General features: G+C 45.2%; 1 protein-coding gene across 2 annotated transcripts in view; it reads left to right on the top strand.

The window, feature by feature from the left end:
- The first annotated feature begins 553 nt into the window (after positions 1-553).
- LOC117715326 (solute carrier family 2, facilitated glucose transporter member 3) overlaps positions 554-20900 on the top strand; it is a 67516-nt gene continuing 47169 nt past the window's right edge. The window contains exons 1-2 of one of the 2 annotated variants that reach the window (XM_076940528.1): positions 554-677; positions 4070-4147. In XM_076940528.1, the coding sequence (XP_076796643.1) occupies positions 4127-4147 (21 nt within the window). In that variant the 5' untranslated portion in view covers positions 554-677; positions 4070-4126. Of the gene's footprint in view, positions 678-816; positions 961-4069; positions 4148-20900 lie in introns of those variants that run through there. The other variant, XM_034512090.2, reaches the window with a different exon arrangement.

Below are 20900 nucleotides of genomic sequence, written 5' to 3'. Positions count from 1 at the left end.
AAACTGTCTTGAAAAACCAATAAATGTATGACAGTCCTATTCTTCTCTGCTGCTTGGCTTGGCATTCCTTTCTTTCCCCTCCCTTCTCCCTTGTCCCTTGTCTCGGCCTTCCGGTGAGTGCCTACTGACATAGAAAGCTTTAATTTGAAGTTCCCTAGCGATTTACTCAGTTGCACACCTTTGCACACTCATGTTTGTTCACTGCAGTACCCTCTTTGAGAGGTGCAATTCTGATCTGCATAAAAACCCTGTCAAGCCCAGCTCCTCCTCACGCTGCTCAAAAGCCACGTTATCTCGCCAGCCGACTTGGCCGGCAGTCCTTGCAAGCCTGGTCTTCCGCCTCCCAAACCTAGCGGTGTTGTCTGCTTGAGTACCAGCCCCACACAGCAACGGGGTAGCAGACCTTTATGATACCGAAGCGCCAAACCCGCACCGGAGTCCTTTCAGAGAGGAAGGGGAGCACATGGGCTGTGAAGGGGCTCCCCAGCTCCTTCCACGGAGCCCTCTGTGCCCCGTCCTAGGGGCGTAGAGGCGCGAGGGGCATCCGTATCTCTTAATGCAGCAATGTCAATACCCTCTTAAGGGAGGCGCGGAGGATGGCGGGGCCCAGGACGTGAAGCCTCGGGGCGCTGACACGTTCGGGGACCCCAGAGTGCGGCTGATCCGTTGGTGGCCAGGTAAGGAGCAGGCCGCCCTGGAGGGGACCCTTGCCTCCGCAGTAAGTGGAGCGTGCAGGGTGGGCGCAGCGAGCAAGCGGGCGCCAAGCACGTTTTCCTCCGTCAACGGACCCTTCGGAACGGAAAGCGAGCTGGCGACGGCGCGGGGCTAACGGTTGCGACGGTGGCGGCGGAGGCGGCGGTGGCGGTGGCGGTGCTGTCACTCTGGCGCGGCGCCCGGAGCAGAGCGGGGCTGCGAAGCGGGCGGTTGGGCGGAGCTCGGCACCGGGCAGCTGCGGGGATGGTGGGTGAGAGGAGGGAAGTCGAGGTGGGTGGAGGGTAGAGGGTGGAGGGTGTTCGGAGTCGCCCCTGTTGGTGTTCACTGAGCACCTACTGGGTCCCAGGGCCCGCGGCCGAGCACATGGCCAAAAGCCCCGCCCTCCTGGACCTCATATCCTAGACAAATGAGTAGAGCATAGATCATAGCCCATAGCCGGAGAAGTCTTTGTAAGTGAAGATGGAAACTACCGACTTAGTCGAGCTACACCACTGAACTACATCCCCTTCCTTGTTACTTTTTAATACAGGGGCTCTCTGTGGCCGTGAACTCCTTCTTGTAAACCAGGACTGGAACTGTAGATTCTCTTGCACTGGCCTCCAGAGTACCTAGAACTACAGGCCTGTGCTATCGGGTGTGTAAATCTTCTCAAGGGAAATGTAAACGGATGAAGGAATCAGGACAGAACTGTGTGTTTGCCGCCAAGTGCGGGGTAGGGAGAGGTCTGAGAAGACCTTTCTGAGAGTAACTTCACAGAGCGTGAGCCTCAAGTAACTCTAGACAGAGGGAACTGGACCGCAGAGAGGAAGGAACTGTGTTAGCCATGAAAGACAGACGTCTGCTAGGGTCTTAAGCCAGAGGGAAATTGGCTTTTTCTTAGCAAATTTGTGGGTAATTCAGTAAGTAAGTGACTTACTCCCTAAGTGTTTGAGAAAAATGAAAGGCTAACTGCCCTGGGTAAAATGGTCGCCGTTTCTCCCAGTTTAATACATAAGCATGACGAGCTATTCTGTGAGTTAGTCGCTTTAACATTTTTTTTCATGAAGTACTGGGGATTGACCACATGCTAGGTTAGTGTTCCTCTGCTCAACTATATCTCTACCCCCGAACACACATACACGTGTGTGTGTGTGTGTGTGTGTGTGTGTGTGTGTGTGTGTGTGTGTGTGTGTGTATTTTCTCCCTTTAATTTGCAGGATTTGGTTCCTTCACTATGGGTTTAAGGGATCGAATTCAGGTTGTCAGGCTTAGCAGCGAGCATTTAGGAGCTACACTCCTGAGCTACATTCCCCACCCCACCCCCCCTTTGTTTCTTTTTTGAGGCAGGGGCTCTCTGTGACCTTGAAACCCCTCCCCCTCTTGTAACCCAAGCTGGATGAGAACTGTAGATCCTCTTGCATTATTAGCCTTCAGAGTACCTAGAACTACAGTACCCACTGAACCATCTTGCCAGTCCCAGAAGCTCGATTTTAAAGAAAAACATATTTATTTGAAGTGAAAAGGCACTGTGGGGCTCTTCTGTGCTTGTTTTTCTTTTCCAAAATGAGAGTGACACAGAAGATAAGAGGGAGTTCTCAGGAGAAAGATGAGGAAGAGATCAAAAGATGAGAAAAGGCAAAGAGATCTTCCTCTCGGACTGTGGCAGCATATGCCCTCAGTCACAGCACCTGGGAAGCTGACGCCAGACAGGTTGTATAACCAGCCATACACACCAGCTCAGCAAAGGAGGGGGTGGGTATGGAGAGGGTGAGACAGTGTGCCAAAGTCTCCAGCCAAGCTAGTATTTTCACTTACTTCGTCTCAGCTGGCCTTCAAGGCCACCTGTCCCTGTCAGGAGGAGGAGGGTGGAGAAAGCAGACCCCTGGCTAAGCAGAGTCATGATTTCTGACTGTTGCCTCTCAACTAAAATGTTCTGAACAAAGGTGAGGGTAAAAAGAGGCACGTGCTTTCCAGTGTTCTGTTTTGTCATCATTTTGAGTAGAGTCTCACTGTGTAGTCCTGGCCGGCCTGAAACTCTATGTAGACCAGGCTGACCTTGAACTCATCCTCAGTGGCAGGACTGAAGTAGCAGGACTCTGGCCATTTTAAATACTTTAAACCTGTTGTTGTTCACAGTTAAATGTATTTGCAATCATTGAAAACTGGCAGCAACGCAAATGTTCACCAACAAAACGTGAATGGATAAATAACGTAACAGCCACATGACAGAATGCTATGGGAGTATTCTATATTACAGAAGCATCTAGACAAGACAAGAGGCTATTGAAGCAGAGCTGGGTTTGCTTGGTTTTTAAAAGATTTCAGTATAACTTTTAAGCAGTGGGGTTAAGAGGAAAAAAAAACAAAAAAGATGCACCTAAGAGTGAGTATGGGCTTCTCCAGGGAGAGATGCTCACCATAGACTATCGGTCGAACCACAGCACAGCCACATCTCTAAGTATGCTGAGGGCTTCAATCGAAGCTCTTCAAATGCTGTAACTCTTACATGACGAAATAAGCTGTATTAGATTACAGAATCTGTGAAGGTAGAGAGATGGTTCAGTGGTTAAGAGCACTTGCTGCTCTTGCAGAGGACCTGGGTTCAGTTCCCAGCACCACATGGTGGCTCATGACCATCCGTCATAACTCCAGTTCTAAACCTGACACCTTTGCACTTTCTTGTGACCTCCCTGGGCACTGAATATGCATACAGCAAACATACATACATACATACATACATACATACATACATACATGCAGGCCAGACTCTCATATACATAAAAAGTAGCATTAATCTTTAAAAAAGAAAATCGCAGAATTGGTGCCAGCAAGATCACCTAACTCACTTCCTATCCATTTTGCAGATGAAGAAACTGCTAGTTGGTGACATGTAATGACTCAAAATCTAGAGGGTTTTTTTCTTTCCTCCACCCAAGACCCTTCACTTGTTAGCCTCCCCCACCTCCATCGAGCAGTTGAACAAGGATCCCAGAATTGAGTTATTCTAACACATCATTAGAATGTATGAAAACTTATCTCTGGTATCATAGTGCCCATTTGTCCAGGGGGTAACTCGCAGGCTCTTCTTTCAGGAAACTTAAATTAGATAGAAGGAATAGCCGGGCGGTGGTGGCGCACGCCTTTAATCCCAGCACTTGGGAGGCAGAGGCAGGCGGATTTCTGAGTTCGAGGCCAGCCTGGTCTACAGAGTGAGTTCCAGGACAGCCAAGGCTATACAGAGAAACCCTGTCTCGAAAAACCAAAAAAAAAAAAAAAAAAAAAAACAAAAAAAAAAAAAAAAAAACAAAAACAAACAAACAAAAAAAAAAAGATAGAAGGAATAACGAAATAACTAATGACCAACTGCAATTCGCAGGAAGCTGTGCCTTGAGGAGACATCTGAAGGAGGGCCAAGTCTTGCTGCGATAGAGACATGGAGAGCAGCAAACAAACGGTGAGTATTAAGACTGACGTCAGATTGGCACCAAACCGGACCGCGCTACTGTTGAAATCTCAGTGTTTACTACCTTCCTGAACTGGTTTTTGTCTTGATAATTGAAGACTATTACCGGTTTGGCCTACAGGTGAGAATATTGCTAATAGAGCCAGAGACTTAACATGTTCCAACATTTTTTCTTTTTGAGGTTTTGGGGATCAAGGTCTCCCTATGTAGCCATGACTATCCTAGAACTTCCCTATGTAGACCAGGCTGGCCTTAAACTCACAACTGCCTCTGCCTCCCAAATGCTGGGATTAAAGGTGTGCACCACCATATCCAGCCTTTCTTTGTTTCTTTGTTTCTTTCTTTCTTTCCTTCTTTCTTCCTATCTATAGATTATCTATCTATCTATCTATCATCTATCTATCTATCTATCTATCTATCTATCATCTATCTATCTATCTATCATCTATCTATCTATCTATCTATCATCTATCTATCTATCTATCTATCTATCTATCTATCTATCTATCTATGGCAGAGTCTTGTGTATCCAAGGTATGCCCCAAAGTTGCTATGCAGTCAAGATTGACCTCGAACTTTGTCTGGTCCTCTGGCCTCCACATCCAGTCCTAGGCCACCATGCCGACTTTTAGGAAGAAGGTGCTGGCAACTGAACCCAAGGCCTCTTGCTACTGGGCAATCCACCATTACATTTGCCATTCATGGTGGTTTTTACTTTTAAAAATTGCATTACTGTGTGTGTTTGTGTGTATACACACACTCATGTGTGGATACCGAGGTGCCCGTGTGGAGTCTGGAGGAGGAGTCTTCTGGCATAGTGGCAGGTCCCTTTACCTTCTGAGCCACCTTGCTGGCCCACCTTGTAGTTTCAGTATGTGTTATTCAGAGTAACAAGGGTGATAAAATACTCAAGTTCAGCACTGTAACAGCATCTGTAACTCTCGTTAAGGGTTACACGATGTGGTTTTTTGAGGAAATCTTAAACAAAGCCGTGGTACCATAGGCATGAAAAGCAGTGGAGAACCTTATGAATGTGTACACTCACAACCATTCTTTCAGGAGCATCTCTGGGGTGGGGTGCAACTTAGGCATGTTACTTGCAAAGCACCGTGATAAAATGTCCACAAAAGGTAATACATAAGGCTCCGTCTTTTGGGATGGCTTAGGGCAGGTCCAACACCCTCTGATGGTTGGTGCAGGTTACCTAAAGTCAGGGAACACGAGATTATTTCTGCAAAGAACTTTGCAGAAAGCTGTTCTCTGGGAATTTGCTGGTATGTTTGTTTGTAGACAGGGTCTTTCTCCTTAGCCCTGGCTGTCCTGGAACTCATTCTGTAGACCAGGCTGGCCTCAAACTCACAGAGATCCACCTGCCTCTGCCTCTGCCTCCTGAGTGCTGGGATTGAAGCCTCCTGGCTCCAAGCTGCATTTTTTCTGGTATCTTGTTTTAACCCACATCCAAGAGCCTCATTTTTTTTCCTGAACATGTGAATGGTTATCCTTAGAGAGACAGTTGTCTCCTTTGGTATGCTTTTCAGACTGAGGAAATCAGTCAGCCGTTCTTATATCATTGCTAATATATATTATTTGATATATATAAATATATAATGTTTCCATTAAATCTTTTGATAATATTCACTCCTTCTATTATCCCTTGCCCTTCTCTGTCCCTCCAAGACTCCCCTTTATTTTTATATTTTTGTTTGTTTGTTTGTTTGTTTGTTTATATTCGGTTCTTCAGAGATTTGCATGTTGTCTTTAGGGGGACATGCAATCCCTAAGGACATAGGGGGTAATCTCAGTCAAATAAGTAGATAAAGTACAGAAGTGAAATAAGTGATCCTTTTTTTTTTTCCTGTCATGCCTTTATTAAATATATTGTATGACTTTTCTTAGGAAGACATGAGCATCTATTTATTCACCCCAGATAGGGTACTGATGATAGACCAAAGAATTGATTCCAGTCTGATCTAACTGTAACTTAACCGGAGTATGGATAGGGAATGACTTCTCCTCCCAGGGATGACTCAAAGGCAGAAGCTTCGTCATCAAAAGAAGCTCATGGGGGATGGGTGAGATTGGATTTCCCTCCTCAACTTACCAGCAGCTCCCTCACTCAGCTCCCCAGCCCCCAACCCCCCCCCACCCTCCACCCTCACCCCCACCCATGCCAGCAATTGCTTGACCCTCCTCAGGGAGGCTCTTCTGAGTTTAAGTTTCATGGGCTTCCTCAGCCTCTTACTGGCAAGCTTGCCGCCTTCTCTCTCCTCCCAGAAAGGAATGCCTCAAGCTGGAGGAAACAGCTGTACAAGTGAATTTACCCTATAACCAGTGCTCCCTGATGACCAGACAGTGCTCATGTACAGGATGTGAGAAGCAAAAACTAAATCTAGCCACAGAAACTGAGAAGCCAAGGGCTGAAGGAAAACTCAGTGCCTGGAATTTATGATACAAACAGTATATCAGTTCCCCTGGCGAGAGAAACCAGGTTTGTCTGTGTCAGTGAGATCCAGAAGAGCTGGCAGGGCATGTGGTGATGAGTAAGTCTGGGTTCTACAGCAAGCTGGAGTTGGTGCCAGCTGGAGGAGTGCTTTGTGGACTGGTCAGGCAGTGCCACAGAGATGAATGGGTGTTCAGTGACCATTAGCTGCTTGTGCCAGGTCAGACAGGCCAGGAAGGCAGCTCCATGAGGTTGACTTTCAGTATGAGATCTCCTTTTTAACATGTTTGTTTTCTTCACCAACCAAAAGCATGGTTGCTCTGTACTCTGCCCACCCTAACTGGCCACAGAGCTCTCCCTACTGCAGATCCTGGGCGTGGTTCACCCTTGCCCTGTTTATTGAATAATTGAGCTTTACTATGTGAGGTAAGGGGTTACTACTCTGTTTTCCATTTCAAAAGTTGTAGGTTACCATGGGTCAAAAGCAAGTCCAAGGCTAGCTTATGCTACCTAGTCTCAAAAAGAAAAAGAAACTAGAGGCTACCCTTTGTTATTTCTAGGTTTCCTGATTACACCAACCTTATTGTATATGGGTAGCATACATCATTTGTGTTTGTGACAGGATCTCATTATATAGCTCAGGCTGGCCTCAAAAAATCACTATCCTCCTGCCCCAGTCCACAGTGTTGAGATGACTAGTATGTGCCACCATGCCCTCCCAATTCTTGTTTTATTTGAAAAGAAATACACATCTATTAAGCTTTTAGTAATATAGATGTTAACAGAAAATGTCCTCTGAAATTTGGTAGGAATTAAGGTTAAATAAAGGTTAAAATGTTTATTGGCGGTATTACTAGTAATTAAAAACAGGTTTACTAACAGGAACCTTTATCAGATGAGCTGTAGTGACAATTTAGGAATTTCGGTGTCTTTGAAAAACACAGAAATAAATAGGGGCTAAAGAGATGACTCAGAGGTTAAGAGCACTGGTTGCTCTTCCAAAGGTCCTGAGTTCAATTCCCAGCAACCACATGGTGACTCACAACCATCTATCATGAGACCTAGTGCCCTCTTCTAGTACACCAGCATACATGTAGGCAGAACACTGTAAATAAATCTTTAAAACGAAAGAAAGACACAGAAATATTATAAGAGTGCTGGAGAGATGGCTTAGTGGTTTAGAGCACTGACTGCTCTCCCAGAGGTCCTGAGTTCAATTCCCAGCAACCACGTGGTAGCTCACAACCATCTGTAATGGGATCTGATGCCCTCTTCTGGTGTGTCTGAAGAAAGCGACAGTGTTTCCATATAAATAAAATAATTCTTTCCAAAAAGAAATATTATAAAAGTATGTTTTCATTTTGATGCCAGGTGTGGGGTGTGGGGCTGCTTCAGATTGTCGACAGCAGCTGACTGTGTTTTGTCCTATCCTCTAGCAGGGACATGATTTGGCCAGAAACAAATAGTTTCTTCAATTATGTGACATTTGGAATTCTGGGGACTTTTCAGAGGGTACATAGATGCTAGGATCCAAAGACAATGGGGAGTTGGTTGTTGACTTGTTTGTTGGTTTGTTGAGATGTTTGTTGGTTGTTGGGGTGGGTTGTTGATTGGTAGTTGGTTACTGTTATTGGTGGTGGTTGAGGTTTGTTAAGTAGTCGTGCACAAAGAGGAAACAAGAAGAAATTAGATATCCTGACAGCGAAGATCAAATTTGCCGCAAGATACTCAACCCTCTAATCAGCAGGAAGTAGTCTAATGATAAAGTCACCCCTTTCCTTTCTATCCTTCTTCTCTCCTATCTAATGTTAGGAGGAGGGTGGAAGAAATAAGGACCCACAGAGTAGCAAGCACTGGCTACAGTGAGCGTCTCACTTGCCACGGTTTTACTTTTGACAAGGCCATTTTGACTATGCCCAATAGTAGCTAAAATCTTGTCCAATATCTTACTAGCATAAAGGGCAAGATATATCAAGAGAAAAGTGTTAAATACATAGTGAGGGAAAAAAAACCTGAAATCCACTGATTGGATTTTCAGTTTATAAAGAAATACTAATTTAGAAAAATTAGCCGGGCGGTGGTGGCGCACACCTTTAATCCCAGCACTTGGGAGGCAGAGGCAGGCGGATTTCTGAGTTTGAGGCCAGCCTGGTCTACAGAGTGAGTTCCAGGACAGCCAGGGTTACACAGAGAAACCCTGTCTCGAAAAACCAAAAAAAAAAAGAAAAGAAAAGAAAAAGAAAAAGAAAGAAAGAAAAAGAAAAAGAAAGAAAGAAAGAAAGAAAGAAAGAAAGAAAAATTAAAAATGAAAAGATTCAAACATTCTTGCTCTTCAGTCCTCTATACCTCCTTATGTCGGTTAACAACATGGAGGTGAAGTCACTCAGAAACGTTACTTGCATAAATCATGGTACGAATTAGACCCACTGTTTGGATGTGTATTAATTCTCTACCATATTTTGTGTATTTAATTGTGTGTGTAGGAGCATGTGCCTTGGCACACTAGTGGAGGTCTGAGGACAGCTGTGGACATCTGTTCTCTCCTTCCACCACTGGGTCTCAGGGTCAGAGCTCAGCTGTCAGACACCACAGCAAGCACGTGGTTTAAACTAACAAGCCATCTCGTGGGCCTGTTCTTTGTTTATTTTTGTTTTAAGACATGGTTTCATACGTCTCATACTGGCCTCAAACTATGTATATATGTAGCTGAGGATGACTTTGAACTTCTGATCCTTCTGCCTCTACCTCTCCCCAGTGCAGGAATCACAGATGTGAGCCCTGACATCTGGTTTATGTGGTGGTGGGGACTGAACCACAGGCAGCTTTCTTGCAGAGCAGGCAATCTATAACCCAAGCCATTTTCCTACTACTCCTCTTTTTCCTCCTCCTCCTCCTCCTCCTCCTCCTCCTCCTCCTCCTCCTCCTCCTCCTCCTCCTTCCTCTTCCTCTTCCTCTTCCTCTTCTTCTTCTTCTTCTTCTTCTTCTTCTTCTTCCTTCTCTCTCTCTCTCTCTCTCTCTCTCTCTCTCTCTCTCTTTCTTTTTTTTGAGGCAGGGTTTTTCTATGTAGCCCTGGCTGTCCTGAAACTGCTCTGTAGACCAGACTGGCCTTGAACTCAGAGATCTGCCTGCCTCTACCTTCCCGGTACAAGTTCTGGTACTAAAGGTGTGCGCCGCCATACCCTGGACCATACTTTTCTTTTATTCAGGCATGGTTTTCTCTAATAAAACCAGTGAGAGGATACTAAATAATTTTTTCTCTAGACTCATTTCTTTCAAGGGCTCATTTGTTATTCACTGAACTGTTTTCATGTGCCTTTTTGTTTGTTTTTATGTTTTGGTTTGGTTTTCTTTCTTTCCATTTTTTTTTTCATTCATTTGTGTGACAGACACTACTGATGCCTGGAACTGCCTTCACAGATTTACATCCCAGTGCAAGGTATGAGAATGTCTAAGAAGGAAAATAAGTCAAGATCACGATATAGCAAATAAGATGGAAGGAGGGAGGGGCGTTTGCTCATTCTGATACTGTGGTCCGGTTGGGGAAAGCTTCTTCAGGAAGGAGTTGAGCAGAAACAGAATGTCCAGGAGCCAGCCATGAGGCAATCTGAAATTACTCATACAAAAGAAACAGTATGTAAAGGTCCTGGGGTATAAATATTTGTCAGACTCCAGCCCCAGTCTGGTGTACATAGATCCTGAGAGTGGGAATGGCTCTGCTCTGCTCTGTGGACTGTAAAGTCTCAGTTACTGCTGTTCTGCCCCTCTGAACACGACAACCTCAAAAGCAGTCCGACTGTTATGTAGTGAATGACCATGGCTACGGTCCACTGAAACAGGTGAGAGGAGTCAACCAGCCCAGCCAAGGCTACAGAGTGAGACTTTGTCATTTGCCACGGATCCCCGAACCTACATGATAGAAGAAGAGAACCAATTTCAAAAAGCCATCCTCTGACCTCCACTTGTATGCTGTGGCTCTTAAGCACAGAATACAAACAAATGTTTAAAAAACCAGAAAGGCGGTTGCACCACACTGAATATACTAAAAACCACTGTCCTGCGCACTTTGTAAGGTGTGTGAGCTGCATCTCGACGGAGCTGTGACTTATTTAAGATTCATTTTATTTAGGTGTATGTGTTCATGTCTGTACCTGCCATGTATAAACAGGTACCCTCAGAGTCCAGAAGAGATCACTGGATGCCCTGGAGAGTCTGTTTCTGCTCACATTCTTCCTGACAAGGTTTTATCAACCAGATACAGTATCAGAATGAGCAAACGCCCCCCTCCTCCTCCCATCCAATTTTCTATATTGTGATCTTGACTTACTTTCCTTCTTAGGCGTTCTCACGTCCTGCACATGTGAGACCCTGTGTCAGACCCAAAGTCTAAGGAGGACTGGGCTATGACTCAGTAGTAAATGCTTGCCCGGCATATGAGAGGCCCTCGGCTAAAGAAATGACACCAGCAAGGAGGTGACTATGCTGTGCGGAGGAGAACAGCTGTGGGAAATGGGGGTGACCCTGAACTAGATGACATAGGGCCTGCAGCCCCCCCAAGATGAGAAATGATATCAAATACATGTTTCTAAGGGTTGTTGTTTGGAGAATAGATCATGTGAAGGCAAACAAGGAGACAGATGAGTTCTACCCTAGGAACCACCGGTTAGAGTGAAGGTGACTTGTGCCAGGGTGACTGGACTAGGGAAGTGGTAAGGTCACACAGGAAGGAGACGCTAATAAACTGGACAAAGGTAGAGGTTAGACTGATTCCTCTATTGAGGGTAACAATACCAGTGGAGAAGGACCAGATAGAATAGAACAGGGCAGGATCCCAGAGCACTTTCCCATCTGAATCCTGAGAGACTCCAGGACCCATGACCCAGGTGTAAAGCCCAAATTAGAGATCCAGTTTGACTCAGATTCAAAGCCATGGACCTACTGGAAACTCCAGGGGATTGGGATGGAAGAGAAAAAGTTTGAGTACTGAGCTTTGAGGATATGCCAGTGTTTAGTAATGCTGAGAAAACACAGTAAGACAACATAGAAACCCAGACAGAGTGGTGGCTCTAGAGCCAAGTGGACCTGGCCATAACACCTGTGATCTCAATACACGGGAGGCAGAGGCAGAAGGATCACCATGCATTTGAGGCCAACCTGGGCTGTAGAGTGAGTTCCAGGTTACCTTGGGCTACTGTGACACTTTGTCCCCACACCCCAAAATAAAATCCAAGCAGAGAAATTAAAAGGCCTTCCTGACTTCCTGGTAGGTTACATATTTGTGTAGAGCTAGGGAAAGTTAGGAGAATGTAGCTTAAAAACCAATCAGAGCTGAGCAAGATGCACTTGCCTTTAATCCCAGCACTAAGGAGGCAGAGACAGGCAGATTTCTTTCAGTTCAAGGATAGCCTGGTCTACAAATCGAGTTACAGGACAGCCAAGACTACACAGAGAAACCCTGTCTCAAACAAACAAGCAAACAAAAACAACAACAAACAAACAAACCAACCGCAGAGTAGAGGTTGTAATCCAGGTGATAGGCCTTGCAGCATTTACCAAGTCCTGTGTTTGGTCTCCAGCACCACATAAACCAAGGGTGGTAGTGAGTGGCCAAACTGACTCCATCTTGGAACTGGCCTCCATCTTAAAGGAAAAACAAAACAAAAACAAAAAAAGCCTGAGAATTTGGCCCCATAGCTGAGCCCAAGCTGCACGCATGTACCAGGAAGGACCCCATGGCTTGTCCTTGGCCAGAGTTACTCCCCAGCTACTTCCTAGCAACAGTTAATCAAAGATTAGTCTGATTGTTTCAGATGTACTTTCAAACCATTCTTGATTGTATACAGTCTTGCTTCAGAGCACCCACCTGTCGGCTTACAATAGTCATTCAGTTAGATGCTTGCCAGGCTGGACCCCACCTCACTTACTTCCATTTCCTATAAAGCCTTGTCTCGATGAGCGTTCAGGGCGGCCTTACTGAAAACTGTCCTGTGGGTCGGTGGTGCGTAAGCCAAACTTGAGTTTGTAATAAAGAGACTCTTTACATCGGAAATGTAATCGGCAATTACATCGGAAATGGTGCCTTGGTGGACTTTTGGGGTTCACAAACGCTTCATGGCCCAAGTAGCACATCACTAATCCCAGCACTTGGAAGGTAGAGGCAGAAAGATCAGAAGTTCAAGGTCATCTTTAGCTTTATAGCAAGTATGAGGCCAGCCTGGGCTACTTCAGACCCTATCTCAAAACAAAGCAAAACACAACTAAACAGAGATGTGTTATGAGCAGCCATTATTGGATCTGTCAAGGTGGAGTGTGTTGATTTTAAGGTGGAGTGTGTTGGTGATCTTAACAGAGGTGAAATGACAGAGAATGACTGATGGAAATGGAGCCTTGCTTCAAAGTCTTGTCCAGCTCCTGTGAAGCTCGGGCTCCGTCCCCGCACTGCAAACTAACTAGACAAATAAAAAGGAAGCGATAGAGGGCAGAGGAGGAGAAGAATCCTTGCTTTGACCCCACTTGATCTCACAGGCAGTAAAACCCCTCTCCAGGTCCCACTGCCACACAAATGTCGGCTCTCCTGAATTCTGGGGCTCTCAAATGAGACGGACTACAGAGGTCTTGGAATATGGACTCATTAGAAAAGGAACTTCTGATTCCAGAAAGGAGTTACTTTGCAGACAGGACTGTTGGGTGAGAATAAGAAGGAGGTCCAGCTACCTAGAAAAGGTGTGGCTTAGCTGGAGTAGCCGACAGTGTATCTGACAAGAAGCTGAGAATGTGCATAAAATAAGAACCAGATTTATTACTGAAGATGGATAATATCTTTTACTTAGTTTCTATTTTCTCAATGAAATAATAGGTTAGTTGGTCAAAAAGGAAAGAGAAATCTTGGAGATTTAGCAGAGAGGAAAGAGTGAAAGGTCTGGGGATGCAGGCTTAGCCTTTGCTTAGCACGGATGAGGCTCTAGGTTCAATTCCCAGGAAGGAAGGAATTAAAGAACTCTAGAGGGTAAAAATAAAATAAAACCTTGTAAAGATAAAAAGATAATTACAGAGAAAATGCTGGTTTGAAGAAAGAACTCTCCTGTTCTGCCCACGACCAGTGCTTTGGGGTATCCACCTCCGGGGTCTGTTGCTAGGATGCCAACCAAACCTATTTAACAGTCGGCCACCAGGTGGCGGTGTAGATCCCTGCAGCTTCAAGTTCTCACTGCTTTTATGTCCCGGAATTCACCTAAGTGAGGTGAGGAGGGTGCCTAGTGAACTGTTTTTAACTAAGCCTAGAAGACAAAGCCCTGGGAAGACTCGAAGCCATTTGAGACTATTTAGGGAATGGATGATAAAAGGAATGAAAGGAGAGATATCGTCCTGGGAGAGGAGGAAGGAGGATTATGGGGAGTGAATGGGCTTTAGAATTAGAAAGCAGAGGTCTCTGGCCTTCTTACACTTGTGTGTTGAGTTGGGGATTTAAAAAAGAGGAAGCCAGAGGGGGGAAAACTAGGTTGACCTAACTGACTTCAACATAGACCAAATCAGAGGCAGGAAGAAGGATCTCAGAATGCAGGTGTTTGCTGAGTTCAGGTGCCTATGACAAAACCACTAAGGGAGGATCTCTTGTATGGTTCTGCTGGTTGGGTGACTTGCAAATGAGGGCCAACAAACGACTCAATAGGTGGTTCACCCCTTGTGAGATTGTTAAACATTATATCCATCAGAACGGAGCCAGGGGTTGAGGCTGAAACCACACCACATATGCTGGATTAGCCACTCTTTTGTCATGACAAAATATCTGAGAAAACTAAAGCAAGGAGGGATTTATTCTCTCACAGTTCCAGGATTTCAGTCCATTATCACTTGGTTTCATTGTCTGGGGGCCAAGGCGTAATGATGTGGCTAGCCCGGAGCCTGGGTCGGAGGAAGGCGGGGCCTCTCACGGTAGAGCGGTGCAGAGAGAAGACAGGTCCAGGGATTAGCTATCCTGAGGAATGCCAGTAGTTGGGCCCTACATACTCATTCTCACCCCACAGGAGTCATATCACTATCAAGCTATGAATCCACTGAGCTGTGGATTAGTCAGATACCTCATGATTCTTTCCGTAAAGCTGATTAACTCTCAACCAAACCTCTTACCACTCGAGCCTGGGGGGGGGGGGCGCACTTCATATTCAAACTGCAACAGATGCTAAAATAAATTGTTTTAATGCATTATCTGTGTGTGAAAAAAAAAAAGCTAAAAAGGAGAACCCAAATGGAAAGAAAGCATGAGACTTGCAGGTTGCCATACAGGGCAGGGAGCATATACTGGGTGTCACTGAAGACAAAGTAGGAAGAAGCGGTCTTCAAGATGGTGGAACTTCTGTTCTCCGCTCTCTTAGTTTTCTAGAAACTCTCCACCCCCACCCCCGCCAGCACACACTCACATTTTAAATTAGCATCTGTTTCCTTTATGTTTATGTATATGGATGTTTTGACTGCATGTTGCATGCATGTTGCCCCCAAGGCCAGAAGAGGGCGCAATGCCTTCGTGCAAAGTAGGAAAGGTGCTTCTCTGACTAGTTGGGGGCGGGGGCTGTCGGCTGTCTAGGAAGACCTCTTGTGCAAAGAAGCTTCTTCTGGCCTAGGCTAAAAAAACTACACGAGGCTCGAGCCTCCACTAATTTTCCAAACTAAGCTATCATACATAAGGGCCATTGTAGATTTTAATGGGGAGGCGGAGATTAAAAACCTTGGAATAGAGATGGTACATTCCAGTTTACGGAGCTATAAACAAACACAAAGCCATTGTTCCTGGGCAAACCGTTCATGAGCCAAATTAGACTTCTGAGAAAAGCTGGCTTCCATGTTTATTTCAAATACTCATGGTAACATATTTCCATGCTAACCATCTAACCTTTGTTTGTTAGTTTGTTTATATTGCATATATCTATGTATTTGTGTGTACAGGCCCCAGGGGGCATGTGGTGGTTAGAGGACAGCTTTATGGAGTCTGTTCTCCTAATTTTACATGAGTCCTAAAAATCTAAGTCAGGTTGGCATGCTCCCACAACAAGTACCTTTACCTCCTGACCCACCTCCAGCCCATCTTTTTTTTGTTGTTTGTTTGTTTGTTTGTTTTGGGGGAGGTGTTGGGTTTTTTGTTGTTGTTGGTTTTGTTTTTTTTTTTTTTTTTTTTTTTTTTTTTTTTTTTTTTTTTTTTTTGGTTGGGTTTTTTTGTTTTTTTGTTTTTCGAGACAGGGTTTCTCTGTATAGCCTTGGCTGTCCTGGAACTCACTCTGTAGACCAGGCTGACCTCGAACTCAGAAATCCGCCTGCCTCTGCCTCCCAAGTGCTGGGATTAAAGGCATGCGCCACCACTGCCCAGCTCTCCAGTCCATCTTAAGTTTGACACGACAGCTACAAGGTGATACTCCTGAAGTTTTAGCATGCATGAGAGTCACTTGTAAGGCTTATTGCAGGTTTCTTGGCTCTACCCTGACAAGAGTCTGATTCACCACATCTGGGGTAAAAAGTGAGAATTTGCATGTCTCACGGGTCACTGGAGGTGGTAACGTCATAAGTACTGGGAAGAGGACATAGTGATTAGCGGTGACTAAAATAAACCCTGCCACTGTGCTAATGTCTACCAATGCCACACGGACTGCCCTAACGCCCTTCCTACGATGGCTTAGAGATGAACTCTCCTTTCCCCAAGGAAGCAAAGGACTAAAAGGAAGCAAGACTGGAGTAAGCCAGACACGGTCTCCTCCGGAGTGCAGGGACTAAAGGCGTGCACTACTACCACGCCTAGCTACCAGGCACTTTCTTAAGAAAACCAATTTTAAGAAAGAACTCAGTGGGCTGGGCTGTAGAGATGTGCGTAAGAGCCCCTGCTGCTCCTCTAGAGAGCCTGAGTCCCGATCCCAGGACTCACTTCAGGAGTCTCACAAATGCCTGTAATTTCAGCTCCCAGACATCTGATGCCTTCTTCTGGCCTCTGCAGGCACCTGCACTCACACGCTCAAGCACACACTTAAAAATGACACGAATCTTTTTTAAGTTACAAGAGCTAGAGATTAGGAGCTCTTACTGCTCTTCCAGAGCACCCCGCATCCACTTAGTGACTGACAAGCATGTTTAACTTCAGTTTCAAGGGATCTGAAATCCTCTTCTGACTTCCAGGCACCAGGAATGCATGTAGTACACCAGAAATACACACAGGCAAAGCATTCGTGTACATTAAATGAAATAAATCTAAATAATAAGTCTTGTGCCTTTAATCCCAGAACTTGGAAGGCAAATACAGACAGATCTATGAGTTCAAGGCCAGCCTGGTCTACAGAGTGAGTTCCAGGACACCCAGGGGTAAATAGAGAAATCCTGTCTCAAACAAAACAACAATAATAACAACAACAACAATAAATCTTAAAAAAAAAAAATTATAGGGCCAACAAAATGACTCAAGGTGGTTGCTGCCAATTCTGACAGCCTGACTTTGATCCCTGAGACTCATCTTCTTTCAGGAAAACCAGCATGGTGTGGCAGCACCCTCTGAGCTTCACATACGTGCCATGCCATGTGTACTTAATTAAGCAGGAAGGTTCCTGCATTAAAAAAAAAAAAATGACAAAAGTAGTCAGAATTCTCCATGCCAGATTCCAAGATTAAAATAATAATAATAATAATAGTAATAATAATAATAATACTTTTTGTAATATGCTATGGTTAGGTATAATTTGAGAATTTGTAAATTTGTAAATTGCATGGCTGTTTTGAACTCCCCACCCCCACCCTCCAGCCCCCACTTTGTACTGGGAATTAAACTTTGCTTTGTGCTTGCCAGCTAAGCCTGCTACCACAGAAACCTACGCTACCTTCCCTTGCATGTTTTGAGGTAGGGCCTCCCTAAGTTGCCCAGACTAGCTTCGAACTCATTGTGTAGCTTAGATGAGCCTTAAACTTGAGATTCTCTCGCCCCAATCTTCTAAGAGGCAAGGATTGATTTTGGGTCTCGCCACAGCCAGCACTGATTTCTTGGCTTAGGTTTCTTTGTAAGTTCCCAGGGTTGCTGGTCCAGCCACTGAGGAAGCAAAAAAGCCGTCATCAAGAAAGCAAATAAAAACTGAAGTGGACATACATATCTGCAGAAGAGAGTAGAGATGGATTGCCTAGTGTCTGGGCTGAGAGTCAAAGGGGTTACCCTCAAAGTGGCACGGTCTCCTTCCTAGTCAGATGTTGCCCCTCTGATTTCCTGAGCTAGACCTGAAGAGTCTTGAGGAAGTCTGCTGGTTGGATGTGCTGTTTCATGACCTGATTTCCTGTACTTCGTGAGATTCAGAGCGCTAACAGCTTGGTGCTTTACACTCTGCAAAGCACTTTAACATGTAGTACCTAGTCTCCCCATCAATGCAGTGGCTTCCATCACTTTATAGATGTCAGCGTTAAGGACAGCTTGGCCAAGGTCATGCAGTTTGGAATAGAGCTTGCACTTCATACAGCAAATTCTTCTGGCATTCACAACTGCTCCATGTAAAGCCAGTTGCTGGTACTGAAGGGAACTAGTGTGTAAACCACAATTACTTATTTCTCTTTGAATAGTACTAGTTTGTTTCCTTTCCTGGCTACGTTTCATCTGGTCCTCCTGCTTTCCCCTCTTCTTGCCTATGCCCTGTCCAGGACACCCTACTTTGAGTACACAGGCATTCCAAATCTCTTTTAAGGTGTTATCTGTGGCTCCAACCTGGCTGAGATAAAGGTGAGCAGGAACAGGAAAGCGATATGGGACAATCCAGCCAACAGATCTGCTGAAACGTTTGTTCCAAAGGTTTGTTCCTAGAGGAAGGCCAGCAGCCCTCAGCCACGGGGTCTCCATGAGCAGGCAGCACATTTTAGAAACACAGTAGTAGTACCGTAAGCTATAAGAATGTGTGCGATATCTCTGTCTCCAGCGCTGTCTTGCTCTCTGTCTCCAGCGCTGTCTCTCTGTCTTGCTCTTCAATTCCACAGTGAATAGTGTCAAGAAAATCCTTTATATACTAGCTGATGGATAATCGTCTACTGAATAAATACCCCAATGACAGGGTCTCTGTTTCTCCTGCTCTGTCATGGCTGCGCCTGTGCCTTTTCTTTTCCACCTCTCCTGAGGAAAATGAAGCCATGTAATTTTTCTCAAGAAAGCTTACTTGAAAACAGATTTGCATTTTATTTTCTTCTTTGAGGCAGGGTCTCGCTGTGTATCCTTAGCTGGCCAGGAACTCACTATGTAGACCAGGGTACCCTCCTGCCTCTCCCTTGAGAGTGCTTAAGACATGCACTACCATGCCATCACTAAGATTTTTGAGAGCTGATATTCTGAATTTCCTGTCAAATATTTGAGTCCATCATCATCATCTTTTTATAAGCATCTCCTTGGTGGTTTCTATCACGTAGCCGGTAATTTTTCTTTTCTTTTCTTTTTCTTTTTTTTCTTCTTTTCTTTTCTTTTTCTTTTTCTTTCTTTCTTTTCTTTTTTCTTTCTTTTTTTTCTTTTTCTTTTTTTTTTTTTTTTTTTTATCATTTTAGAGACTGGGTCTTGCAATATAGCCTAGCCTGGCTTGATGCTCACTCTAACCCCTGCTGGCCTCATCGGCTGCTTTAGCCTCCTGAGTGCTTGGCTCAAGAGCCTGTCCACCAGGCCTTACTAGTGATCTTTCTAAAGTCCAAATCCGGACACACTTTTGCTGTGTTAACCTGCCAGATATCTTAGTATGCAGAGAAAGCCCAAATGCTTGACCTGCTGCGCCTAGCTTGGTTATCGATTTGTGATAAATCTCCCCTTATCTCTCAGCCTCCTTTGCTGCTGGATCAAAAAGCACAGCATCCTGTCCTATCCTGCAAACTCTTGCTCCCGCTGCCCCTGCAACCCAGAAAGCTGTTTTCTCCTACCCCAGCCTGCCCCACCTCACCCCCCTTTTGTCAGAGTCACTACCACTGAGCCTGTAGGGCTTTTGCATTGTGCCTACTTGAAAAACTGTTCTTGAAACACTGTCACCCATAGCCAGACTCCTGATGGGCTCTGCCTTTCCTCCTCCTCTGCCATGCTAGACTATGGGACTCAGTCCTGTTCAGCTCCAGGGAGTACCATCCTTGAGCTCAGCTGTATTCATGTTGGGAGCCGGCTCCTAGCAGAAAGCAGCTATCATCTTTGGAGCCACCTCGAGCCATATACCCCTGACAAGAGACTTGTTTTTCAACAACCCCCAACAGCTGAGCACACTCTGATAAAATCTTGTTTTTTCCCACATATCTTGTTTTACTGTTTAGTGCTCCCAGCTACAAGGTGCACATGGTATCCACACCTGCAAGACGCACGAGGTATCTACGCCTATAAGGCGCGTGGCAAAGCTTATAAATACCCCCGGATTTCCTTTCAATAAAGGAGACTTGATTAGACCCTCTGTCTTGTCTCCATTCTTCGTGTCTCTTCCCCTCCATCTCTCTCTCTCTCTCTCTTGCTAGACCCTGTTGTCTGATCACCTCAGACCAGAACACTTAGCCCCAAAGCATGGGGCAGTGCCGTCCTCAACATAATGGCCCCCAAGCGTCGGGGCAGTGTGGACAGCAACATATTCATCCTCACAGAGTCTGTAGCCCTACTCAGTGTCTTCAAATTCATTTATACATCTTATAGATCTCTTATGTAAAGAAAAACCAAGCATCCTTAGTTTTATAGTGAAAATAACAGAGGGCTGTCAAGATGGCTCAGCAGGTAAGGACACTTGCTGCTAAACCCTACAACCTGAGGTGGAACACTAAGAGCATGGTAGAAGAGAACACGCTGTCCTCTGACGTCTCCACAGAAGCCACAACATACCCACACCCTCACTAAATAAACAAAGAAAGGCAATAATACAGTTTGTCTTAATTCTCTCCTTACTCACATCTATCTAATCTGGTAACACAAACTACCCCTTTGCTCTTTCTTACTTGTGTGACTGGTTTTCCCAGCTTGGAATATGTTCTAGTCTGGTTCTCTCTCCTTCCACTCTATGGGTCCCAGGGATTGAACTCAGCTTGTCAGACAGGATGAAAAGCACCTTCGCTCACTCACCGACCCATCTCTTCTTCTTTTTGATATGGGTCTCGTGTAGCCCAGGCCAATCTCAACCTTGTCCTGAACTCTTGATCCTCCTGCCTCTGCCTCCCCAGTGCAGGCCTGGGTCTCCACAGCTGACTGTCGTGTGTGGGGTTTGCCTGAGAACACCCTGTAGGGCACAGCTCGTCATTCCTGCATCCTTGTTCTTTACAACTCTTAGGAACACCAACTCTGTGAGCATGACACTCTTCTCCCCTTAC

This window comes from Arvicanthis niloticus, chromosome 9, assembly GCF_011762505.2.
Source record: "Arvicanthis niloticus isolate mArvNil1 chromosome 9, mArvNil1.pat.X, whole genome shotgun sequence".
Classification (NCBI taxonomy): Eukaryota; Metazoa; Chordata; class Mammalia; order Rodentia; family Muridae; genus Arvicanthis; species Arvicanthis niloticus.
Note: the sequence above shows the minus strand (reverse complement) of the source record. Positions and strands in the feature narration are given on the sequence as shown.